The sequence below is a fragment of the Furipterus horrens genome, unplaced genomic scaffold, assembly GCF_987537825.1.
Source record: "Furipterus horrens unplaced genomic scaffold, mFurHor1.1.pri manual_scaffold_9, whole genome shotgun sequence".
Classification (NCBI taxonomy): domain Eukaryota; kingdom Metazoa; phylum Chordata; class Mammalia; order Chiroptera; family Furipteridae; genus Furipterus; species Furipterus horrens.
The window spans coordinates 17,887,136-17,898,656 of NW_028327179.1; the positions used below are offsets into that span (position 1 = coordinate 17,887,136).

The 11,521-nt window shown below is 45.3% G+C and overlaps 1 protein-coding gene and 1 long non-coding RNA gene across 2 annotated transcripts; one reads left to right on the top strand and one right to left on the bottom strand.

Annotated features, from left to right (window-relative positions):
* Positions 1–3,555: 3,555 nt before the first annotated feature.
* LOC150001366 (uncharacterized) lies at positions 3,556–8,824 on the bottom strand. Its single transcript, XR_016513185.1, has 3 exons — positions 8,689–8,824; positions 5,497–5,617; positions 3,556–3,717 (listed from the first exon to the last, which is right to left on the bottom strand). It is a non-coding gene; the product is annotated as an uncharacterized LOC150001366 (long non-coding RNA).
* Positions 8,825–9,166: 342 nt separating this feature from the next.
* TWIST1 (twist family bHLH transcription factor 1) lies at positions 9,167–11,307 on the top strand. The gene is made up of 2 exons (XM_090287814.1): positions 9,167–10,133; positions 10,669–11,307. Exon 1 carries the CDS (start codon positions 9,495–9,497, stop codon positions 10,089–10,091), a length of 597 nt encoding a protein of 198 aa, XP_090143940.1. The 5' UTR covers positions 9,167–9,494; the 3' UTR covers positions 10,092–10,133; positions 10,669–11,307.
* The last annotated feature ends 214 nt before the right edge of the window (positions 11,308–11,521 follow it).

An 11,521-nucleotide genomic window follows, 5' to 3' on the forward strand; every position in this document is an offset into this window, starting at 1 on the left:
TCTCTTTAGGGTATTTTTAACAATGATTTCACCCCAAACCTTAATTGAAATTAAAAATACATTAAAGTTGCTTATGACCATTAGTGGATATTTTTGTTTTCTCAGTCATTATATACACTCATGTCCCCCGGAAATATTTTTAGTCTTGGACACAACTACATATACACAGACCCACTATATTTAAAACAAAGAAATCATGAATTATTGTTTGCTCTTAACTGACATGTGACAGTAAATAGAAGAGTATCCCTTTATGTGATGGGCACATGTCAAGATGCAAAGACCCTGACAGAGATCAGGATGATGAGACAAGGCCAGTGGACCTTTGTTTCCTGTCTCATTGTTCTCTCCCTGTCAGAACTGAATCCCAGTGACAGGCGGACATCTTCAGCCACAGTGAATAACAGGCAGGGAAGGCTCCCACAGGCCCTTGAACCACAACCTTTGCTAAGGCCCATACTTGGAAAATCACAAAGACCCTAATACCACAACCTTTGCTTTCTTCACAATTCTCTCTGCCTTTCAGTCTGGCCTCTTCCATAGGTCCCAGTGTCCTTCGGTTACCCCGAGACCCTCTTGTCTTGAGAAAACCATCACGCGATCTAATTCACTTAAATGTATTAGGGACCTAATGTGTAACCTCACCTTGGTGATTTTGCCATCTACAAGAGGAGCCTGGGAAGGACAACGCCAGGTCCCAACTTAATGAGCTACCCATGATAGATTTAAAGCATGACTATGGGAAGGATAAGGTGGTTTTTGGAAGGAGCCCCTTCTGTACCCCTTCAAACCACTTCACTGCTTATTTTACTCATTTTTGGCAAAAACGTTTAGGCCCGCAGTTGGCCACACATGGTTTCCAAAATTAGAAGAAAACTCATTCTTGTCACTTAGGAAAATGCTCCCAGGTTCCAGATATTGCCAGATCTTAGTTATAAGCAGTCATAGAGCATCCTTTTCATCTATAAAACTGAATAGTTAAACTAGATAATTTCTAAAATTCTCTCAAGTTTGCATATTTTTTCAACTTTTTCTAATTATCTATCCATTTATTTCATTTCACAGATAAAGAACTGAGGCCCCCAAATCCCCCTTAATCCAGTCATTTTCTCTCAACTTTATATTTTCCTGTCCACATCCCCATAGCTACAGCAATCATGTAAGCCCTCATAGTCGATTGATGTACTTACATTAGCTATTTTGTGTGTTGATGACAGATCTTCCTAAATCTATTCACATAACTGCTTAATCCATCCCCTGCACTGTGTCTGTTCACAGACTTGATATTTTTAAAATATGAATCTGATCATACACTTTCCCTGCTTAACGTTATTCCATTTTCCAATTGCACTTAGGATAAAACCCAAATTCCTTAGCATGGTACACAAAGTTACTGTAATCTGCACTTTGTTTCAATGCCAGCTGCTTCCACACTCATTCCACCTCCAGCCATCCAACACACCTAACGGGTCCCTGAAAAGCCCACCATGCATACACTCATGTCACACTTTTGCCCGTGCCACTCTCTACGTCTTTCTTTCCTCCTACACCTTCTATTTCTCACATGGGTCACTCCATTCATCCTCCAAGGTTAAGCTGAAATAATGTACTCACATACTTCAGGAAACTGCAATGTATGCTTGCCGTATTAGTTATGAACATCTGATTCTGCTAAAGACAACAAGAGAAACAAAGAGGAAATAAGTTAACTGAGAAACATCTGAGACACCAGTAAAGTAAGTAGGAAGGGACAGAAAGACTATGTAAGCATCAAGTAGGGAACCCTTAATCGTGAGTCACCCATATTCATATCTTAAACAGGACCCCCATTGTGACATCTGATCTGGCCCACCTGTCTTCTGGCCAAGACAAAAAAGATAAAATACATAGCTGCTCAGTAGGCTAGTGTCAAGCTCATCTGTAAAAGAGCATCTTTGCCTCCCTGGTAGGCCAGGAGCTCCAGCTGTCCTCCAACACTGCTCACCATAAACACTGGGATCTTACCCCCATCAGCAAGGAAGGCTGATGGATAAAGAGAAGGGGAGGGGGTAGGGGACACACACACACACACACACACACACACACACAGAGAGAGAGAGAGAGAAACACTATGTTAATTAGAGCATATTAACATTGTGGATCCTTGTTCCCCAAGATCTCGGTTGCATGATTCTTCCTGCCTGTTTGCCACCTATTCTAGTATATTAATCTGCATCTGCGCCATATAGTTCCCTTTCTTACTATATGTTTCAAATTGACTCAATAAACCATGTGACATGTGCATCTTCATTTCATTGGTGGGCAGTTCTGCATGTTTGTCTCTAGGTCAGGCTTCCTGGAAGTCTATTTGGAAGCTCCCATCACAGTGAGGTGATTTCCCAAATTGCAAAGGCATCCTGTCACCTCAGACCAGGTCCAGGGCCCTTCCTTGGCACTGCTTGAAAATATCTTTCATGTAGCTGGAAGAAAAGGGGGTAGGGGGTAGGTGGAGGCGGGCAAAGGAGAGGGAAATAGGGACAGAAAGAGACTTCGCTTTGGGTGGTGGGTGCACGATGCAGTGTGCAGATGATGTTTTCTTGAGTTGTACACTTGAAAGCTGTATGGTTTTGTGAACCAATGTCACCTCCATAAATTCAATTAAAAAAAAAAAGAAAAAAAAAAAACATCTATCACAGCACTTAGCTCTCTGGGTTAGAAAATTGTTTGCATGTTTTATTTCCCATTAGACTGTGATATCCCTGATGTCAGAGACTAAGTCTTCTTACTCAGAGTACCTAAAATCATTAAAGACTTTGAAAAGTTTATGTCAAATTACAAATCAATAAACGTGTTCAATTAATTAATGCCAGTTGAAACCAGGATTCAGAGCTCCTGAAAGCGCCATTAGGCCGAACCAGAACCTTACAGTCTCTCCAGGTCTTGAGGACGGGTGAGTGAGAATAAGACTCATCACTTACAGTGTGTCTTTCCCTGAGGAATGTGAGGTGGAGAGGGCAAAGGCATTGATCCTGATTAACTACAGGGAAAAACAACCGGTTTGATCTCCATTCTGGAGGTCAAGTGGAAAATAACTAATGAGCTATGAGTCTTAGCAACCACACAAGATTTTTGAAATCCTATCACGGCTCATAGCATTTTTCAAGGAGTAATGGCATTAGTGTTCTCCCAGATGGCTTCCCCGTCACCATCTTGAGATCCAGTAATGACAACATGTTACCATCTTTACTCTGATTCTGGACAGAGCATGCCTATTAGATGAACATCAACTTTAATTAAAAGTTTCATGGCCCTTCAGCCTGTTTCTTATTTATTTATGTATTTATTTATTTTTGTTATGACTTAGGTGACAGTGACAGAAATTTTTTAAACTAAATGCTTACAATAAGGGCCAGGCAGCTACTTACAACTGAGGCAAATGATCCCGGTGCTTTTCTATTTCCCACTAAGTGCAGTTATTTCTTTCTCTCTCTTGTCATTTACACCTTTTACTTTCCCTGCATATGAAGCCTCATTCTCTCTTTTTCTATTGATTCCTTTTTTCTCACTTGTTCCATCTCCATCTCCTACTCTCTTGCCACATTCTGCTCCATCTCTCTTCATCTCCTTATTTTCACTCTGTTCTCTCCTGTCTTTTTCTCTTATTTTTCCAAGTCTTTTGGTCCACCGCTCAGTCCCTCCAGCAGGGTCTCAGAGAATGTGATTAGGAACACAATGTATCTGCAAGAAGACACAAATGCAAAACAAGTCTTGGGTTCCAACTGAAATCGAAATGCCCGAGCCTGAGGGTCGTGGCATTCTGCCAGAACTATAAAACTCTTCCAGAAAAAGATCAAGACCTAATTCATTTTAACTTACTTTAATTTAGAAAATACTCAGCCCTGAAATATTTTTTTAGAGGAAGTATTAGAAAAGAGGAAAGCAATCTTAAATTAAATCAAAGTTATGTATAATAATTCTGGGAAAGTGTTGGGAATTGATACTTTTTTAACTTTCCTATTTCTCTATAGCTTTGAAAAAACAGTTTGGGGTCTTAACGTGTGCATTAAAATATAATTGACAAAACATAAAACATAATTTCCATGTAATTTTTTTTAATGTAAAGACTTTCCAAATGCTCAAACTAAAAATTCAAACTTTCAACGGCATTCTGGAATGGCCATATATTTTTAAAACTGTTTAATTGCCAAACATGGCTCTAAAGTTAAGAAAATAAAATTCCTGGTCAGTGACAGGTTTGTAAAAACTCTACTAATGTAAAATAAACTTCCCTTTAAAGTTGTATTTTAGTGTATTTTCATTAATGTATGCTTTTCTTTTCTGTTCTATGATAAAGAGAAAAGATAATATTTTTCCCCAAAAAATCTAAAACATAAATGTCAATTCATGTTTGTTTTTAAAAATTAATAAAAGTGACATAAATCAACTAGACATCTCTAAAATGACACTTAATTGTGGAGTATTTTTGCTATGTTGTTAGTTTTCCTCTAGCACGAGCTTCTTTTTAAACAAAGTTCTCTGGGAAATTGTGTCCTCTTGTGGTCACTGGCAAAAACAACATGTTTTCTGTAGAAAGAATCAATCCAAACAATGGATATAGCATTTAAGGCTTCAGGCAAAGCCATTTGGGAAAAAACAAATACCCCTTGAAGACAGATGAAAGTCATAATTAGGAAGGGAAATTTGGCTGGGAAAACACAGAATGTAAATCGTTTTATTTATATTTAAAATGATACATTAACATATGAATAAAAGGGGTAGAAAGGCAGATGATTTAAGAAGATTGTGGTTATGATAAAAGCTTCTAAGAATAACTATGCATTTCTTATATTATTTCTTCAATTATTATAGCAATTCTTTGAAATAAGTGAGAGTGTATTTCCACAAGGTTAACTGGCAGCAAAGACGGGGCACAGACTTTCTAGCCTGCACACCCAACAGGTTAAAGAGTTTGGGGAAAGGCTCTTCAAAACTCCGCATTTTTCCACACTCTGAGTCTTTCCTCCCTAGAAGTTTGTTAAGTTATATGCCTCCTTATCTCATCCTTATTTTGTGTGGACAATGCCAGATAGTTGAAAAATTAATATTTATTTGAAAATCTGATTTGCTCGTTTGAGGTGTTGTTGGCAACTCAGTTGCTTGTGCTTTAAATTTTTTAAATTCATTTCTGGATTGCAAGATTCAAATATTAGTTCCTTATAACTTTAGTTTCTTTTTCTTTAAGAAATTCCTGAAGAGAGAGGTAGAATCAGTTAAATTCATGAATTAATCGTCATTAAAAGAGAAAGAAAACAACCCCTTAGGGCGAGGTAGTCAAACATCATTAAGGCTACCTGTGTCACAAAGAAAAGGTCTGCTTTTATACCGAGTTATCCAAGTCACTCGTGCTGATACAAACTTTATATTTCTCTTTGATAAAACCCTTTCACTTAAATCCCTATACAGGGTTCAAAATAAGATTTCATCTCCAATGTGCAGTCTCATCCGAGATCCACTCACTGCAGCATTTTCCAGTCTGCGCCCCCTTCTGTGGGAATGATCCTGTGCTCCATTCATGCAATTTGGTGAAATTGTTTCACAGGACTCAAAGCCAACAAGCAGGTGGTAGGTCATCCAAAGACTGAGGAGAAAGAGTAGACACAGATTCAATTACTCACTGTTTGTGCCAGACCCAACTCCCAAATTTATCAGCTTGCTAACAGTTCCATAGTGGGTGTGTTTCTTCTCCTTCTCTAAAAGTATTTCTAAGTAACTGTTGCTAAGAGAATGCCAGAGCATATTCAAACTGTAAAGATACAGCTACAGATACGTACATATTTATTGCATGTGCTCAGTATGAGATTCCTAACTCTGTTACTTCTCTTTTCAAAAAAACTTTTTAACGCGGCACACTATTCCTCAGGGAGGACTACAAACATGCCAACTTTGCAGTTTGAAAACAAAGCTCATTATGAATTATTGAGTGCAACAGAAAAACTTGTTTTCAGTTTTGTTTTTTGTTTTTCAAAAAATTTATTTTAGAAGTCGACAAAATGATTAAGTTGCAATTAATCCAGTACTCCCAAAGAAGGTAGTGCTCTACTGACATTTAAGTCAGGCTCAGTTTGGGCTCAAAGGGAAATTGCAAAGAGCATTTTTTTAAGAGTTCCAAAATTAGGCTTTTTAAAACTAAGTTTTCAAATGTAAAACTGAGTATTTTTGAGGTTATCATTATCGTGGTGTATACAACCTATGCGGAATTACATTTGGCTCATCAGCACATAGAAAGGGATCTAGCCTTCATTCTTGCCTGAGCAAGAGTGGACAAGAACTTTTTTAGATAAAATGTTAGGTAAGATACAGCTATAGATGAGCAAAGTGGGACAATCAGGCCAGGAAACTTGGTAGTTTGCAAACTAGGGGGTATCAAGCCCCAGACGTTCTGAAAGATAATTCACTTGACAGGCTACATCCTTCTGTTCAAAAAGTAACACTTGAGCACTCAGAAACCGGTCTCATCCTCATCCTCCACTCCTTGGAAGAGTTCGGGAGAAATTTCTTCTCGGAACTAGTCATTCATTGTGGCTCGGTCAGGAAGATTCCGTGCTGGGGTGGTTCTAGTTAGGTCATTCATTTTAAACCCTCTACAAAGCATTCTGTCATCCAGAGCGTCGTCTGAGCCCTGAGAGTCCCTCTAATGGCCAGGAACTCTTCATCCCCCTAGAAGTTTAGTGCCCGCACAAGGGCTGGGCTCACTTGTTTAAGAACTAGTCTTGGAGATTGATGACTTCGCAAGTCCGACTGGCTAATGATCCCTGGCTGCTGCCTCGTCAAGGACTAGGTTTCTCCTCCAGTTTCTCCGCCCCCATTTTCATCCCCCTCACCCCCATTCCAATTCCCCTGGGCCAGGTATGGTTTCCCTTACACTTTGCCCACACTTTCCTGTCTTGCTTACCCACAGCCACAAAAGAAAGCATCCAAATATTCGATCTCTAGTTCTGAGAATTCGGCTAAAGAAAAAAAAAATTGATTTGAGATTGATCTTTTTTTTAAAAAGACGAGGTAGGAAAGGGTGGAAAATTTTCAAGATTTCTGCAGCCACTTTCAAAGTAGAATTGCGGAATACTCTGCAACTCAGATTTACAAGAAGGATATTGAGTCTAGAGAGTGGGGCAGAATTTCTGCCTAGTCTCTAACTGCTTCCAAGAGATAAAGTGCTACAGGCAGAAGATGCAACTCAGGGGGCTTATCAGAGTGCCTTTTGTTTTTAAGGAGGCCTGCCTGAGTACTATTAAGTGGAGGTCAAGTAGAATTTGATTTTCACACAGGTTTTGATTTTAAAATATGGCAGTGACTCCAGAAACAGGCCAGTTGTCACGCTGTGGTCATTGTTTCTGAATAGTTGTAAAAATGGTGATAGATAAAACCCTGCGAGTCGCCCCTCCCAAGAAAGCAGAGCCTTGTTTGACCCCCGCAGGAGGGACGTCTCTTGCCCTCACTTCCCCCACAAGAGTGAGCCCTTCACGGGCCCCAGGAGCTCCAGATCCCTAGGTTTCCCGGACCAAAGCTGAGAGCCTCAGCGGGGCACAGCCACGTGGCCAGCCCGCGTGTTGCCTGGGCGCCCGCCTCCTCCTCCAGACGCCCGGGACCCTCTGTGCCCAGGACCCTCTGTCTGACCATGAAAGGGGCACTTCGCTGAGTTAACTCTCATCTGTGAGTCTCGACTGGGAGAGCAAGAGCGGACCTTGGCCTGCGCAGGGGACCAGAGCCCCCAGGGCACACAACTGTGGCACCCCTCAAATCTGACGCCCCCCCCCCCACCAAATCGACTACTGCTTTTGACCTCTGGTTTTCTCTGCAACTTAAGACATGAACATGAAACAGTTATTCTATCCCAACTGGTTCCAACAACAAGAAGAAGAAAAGGTCGAGCATTGCAAAGATGAGCTTCCCTTCCAGGGCGGCTTCCCTTTCCTTCAACAGCTCACCAACTTTTGTTGCTTCCAATATGCCAGATCCTGCAATAACACCCTCTTTGTGGTTCTTCATTGTTACCTTATTAGATTGAAATGCTTAAAACGTAAGTGTCCAGGTAATGGGTATGCGTTTGGGGCGCTGGAAACATAATTGACTTCTCAATCTCCAGGAACGGGGACGGAAAGGAGGCTCTCACAGCCGACAGCCCCGTACGTCCTGGCAATGTTGAACCCCGTCTCCTTCTTCCGAGCTGACCTTTAGAGGTCACCACGCAAGGCCTTATTTGGCAGAGGGGTGAGGACGAAATGGCCCTCCACCTTGGACCGGCAGTTCAGGCGATCAGGGCCGCGGCGAAGACGCTGCGCTGCCCCCGTCTGGCCCAACTACCTTCTCCAAGGACAGGACTGCCTTCAGCGGGAGAATGAACTTCTGCCTTTTTGCAGCATCTTTGGAGGTGTAGTCCCCTGGGTGTTGGGAAGCTTTAGATTGGGTCACTATTGAGAGAAAAAGAAACTCAGATGCTTCTCGGGCAGGGGTGAGAGAGCAGGCCGGGGTGCAGATCCGCAGTCCAGGCGGCGCGGCCACGTCTTCAGAAACGCCCACGACCTACGGGCCAGCCACAGTAGTTTGGCCCTTGGGACTCCATGGGCCCATCTACTTGACCATTGGTGGGCTACGTGGTTGCCAATCTTCTGGCCATTCCCCCGCCCAGCAATCCCCAACCGGCCCACGGACCTGGAGGGTACTGGGGCGAAAGGAGACATCAGCCAACGCGCAGAAGCCGCTGCCCTCGCTGTTGTCACAGCCATTCTCCAGGAGGGACCGACACCGCGGCCGCGACGGTCCGCTCCGGCTGCTTCCCCGGGCTCTGCTCGGGTGCGGGGGTGCGGCCCGCGCGCTCCGGTGCGGAAGAAAATCGCCCGAGCCCGCGGGCGGAGGGCTGCGGGGAGGGAAGGAAGGGGGAGGGCAGCAAAGAGGCGGGTAGAGGGGCCGGCTGCCGGGGCCAGGTCGATTTTGAATGGTTTGGGAGGACGAATTGTTAGACCCCAAGGAAGGGGGTGGGGACGGGGAAGGGGGGCTGGAAAGCGGAAACTTTCCTATAAAACTTCGAAAGTCCCTCCTCCCCACGTCAGGCCAATGACACTGCTGCCCCCAAACTTTCCGCCTGCACGGAGATATAAGAGCCTCCAAGTCTGCAGCTTTCGCCCAACTCCCAGACACCTCGCGGGCTCGCCGGCACCCACAGCGTTTCCAGGAGGCCAAACGGGGTGTGCGTGCGGCCGTTGGGCGCCTTCTTTTTGGACCTCGGGGCCATCCACACCGTCCCCTCCCCCTCCCGCCTTCCTCCCCGCCTCCCCCGCGCGCCCTCCCCGTGGAGATCCTCCCCGTCCCTCCTCCCGTTCCCTCCTCGGCGGGCCGCACCGCCCGGGCCGGCGCCGCGCGCGGGGGAAGCTGGCGGGCTGAGGCGCCCGGCTCTCCTCCTCTTCCCCGGGCCGCCCCTTTGCCCCGGGCCTGCGAGGCCGCACGTTGCCGCCCAAGAGATGATGCAGGACGTGTCCAGCTCGCCAGTCTCGCCGGCAGACGACAGCCTGAGCAATAGCGAAGAGGAGCCGGACCGGCAGCAGCCCCCGAGCGGCAAGCGCGGGGGGCGCAAGCGGCGCAGCAGCCGGCGCAGCGCAGGCGGCGGCTCGGGGCCTGGCGGGGCCGCGGGCGGGGGCGTCGGAGGCGGCGAGGAGCCGGGCAGCCCGGCCCAGGGCAAGCGCGGCAAGAAGTCTGCGGGCTGCGGCGGTGCGGGCGGCGGTGGCAGCAGCAGCGGCGGCGGGAGTCCACAGTCCTACGAGGAGCTGCAGACGCAGCGGGTCATGGCCAATGTGCGGGAGCGTCAGCGCACGCAGTCGCTGAACGAGGCGTTCGCCGCGCTGCGGAAGATCATCCCCACGCTGCCTTCGGACAAGCTGAGCAAGATCCAGACCCTCAAGTTGGCAGCCAGGTACATCGACTTCCTCTACCAGGTCCTTCAGAGTGATGAGCTGGACTCCAAGATGGCAAGCTGCAGCTATGTGGCCCACGAGCGGCTCAGCTACGCCTTCTCCGTCTGGAGGATGGAGGGGGCCTGGTCCATGTCCGCGTCCCACTAGCAGGCGGAGCTCCCCACCCCCTCGGCAAGTCCAGAGACCTAGGTAAGGACCGGCGCTTCTGCGTCCCTTCGCTGCTCAGGTGGCAGAAGGACAGAGGGCCAGGCCGTGGATCCCAGCCCACCGCGCGCCTTCCTCCTCTTCTCCCGCTTCTCTCTCCGCCTTCCCCCCCAACCTGGTACCGCCACCTCGTCCCCAGCGCGTCCCTAGAGGCAGTTCGGTACGGCTAGGGGGTGAAGGATGCGCCCTGGTGAGGGTGTGCGTGTGGATGAGTGTGCATGACAGACAGGAGGGAAGACTGATAAAGAGTCAAGGGTCATGGGTAAGGACAGTTGCCAGCGCCTCCCTTTCTTTTGGCTTTAAAGTTTTCGTTCTCTTTTCAACCAGTGTTTCCAAATTCCACCTCCTCCTTCTTTCCGCCCACCCACTTCCTCTTGCCCTTGGGCTGAAATCCTTCCAGGTTGTTCAGAGTATTTCTTGTATTTCTGGGTGGTGGTGATAAGAACAGTGCTCACTAGTCATAGAACACAGCCAGAGACCTACACAATAACCAACTTTACCCCCTTTTGGGTTTTTGCAGATGTCATTGTTTCCAGAGAAGGAGAAAATGGACAGTCTAGAGACTCTGGAGCTGGATAACTAAAAATAAATATATATTCCAAAGATTTTCTTGGAAATTAGAAGAGCAGAACCCAAATTCAAAGAAACAGGGCGTGGGGCGCACTTTTAAAAGAGAAAGCGAGACAGGCCCGTGGACAGTGATTCCCAGACGGGCAGCGGCACCATCCTCACACCTCTGCATTCTGATAGAAGTTTGAACAGTTGTTTGTGTTCTTTTTTATTTTTTTTTATGACGAAGAATGTTTTTATTTTTATTTTTTCATGCATGCATTCTCAAGAGGTCGTGCCAATCAGCCACTGAAAGGAAAGGCATCATTATGGACTTTTCTCCATTTTAAAATGGTAACAATCAGAGGAATTTTAAGAACACCTTTAGAAATAAAAATACTGGAATCAAACTGACTTGCAAAATCACAGTCAGTTAATTCCTTTTTCATTCTTCCTCTGAGGGAAAAAAACTTAAAATACAAAAACAACATTCTATTTATTTATTGATGACCCACGGTAAAATGCAAATAGATCCGGTGTCTAAATGCATTCATATTTTTATGATTGTTTTGTAAATACCTTTGTATATTATTTTTCTGCAATAAATAAATATGACTGAAATTTTAAGAACCTTAGAGTTTGGTCTATATTTTTAAAGTTTAGGATTAAGTTGGAGGTAAATACCTGCTTGTTTAACTCTGGAAGCACACAGGAGGGAGGGGGCACTAATATAAACAAAGTGAAAAACTCAAATAAACTAGATACTGACAGATACAGGCATGTTATTTAGAAAGACAGCTTTATTATTATTCCAGTTTGGTGTT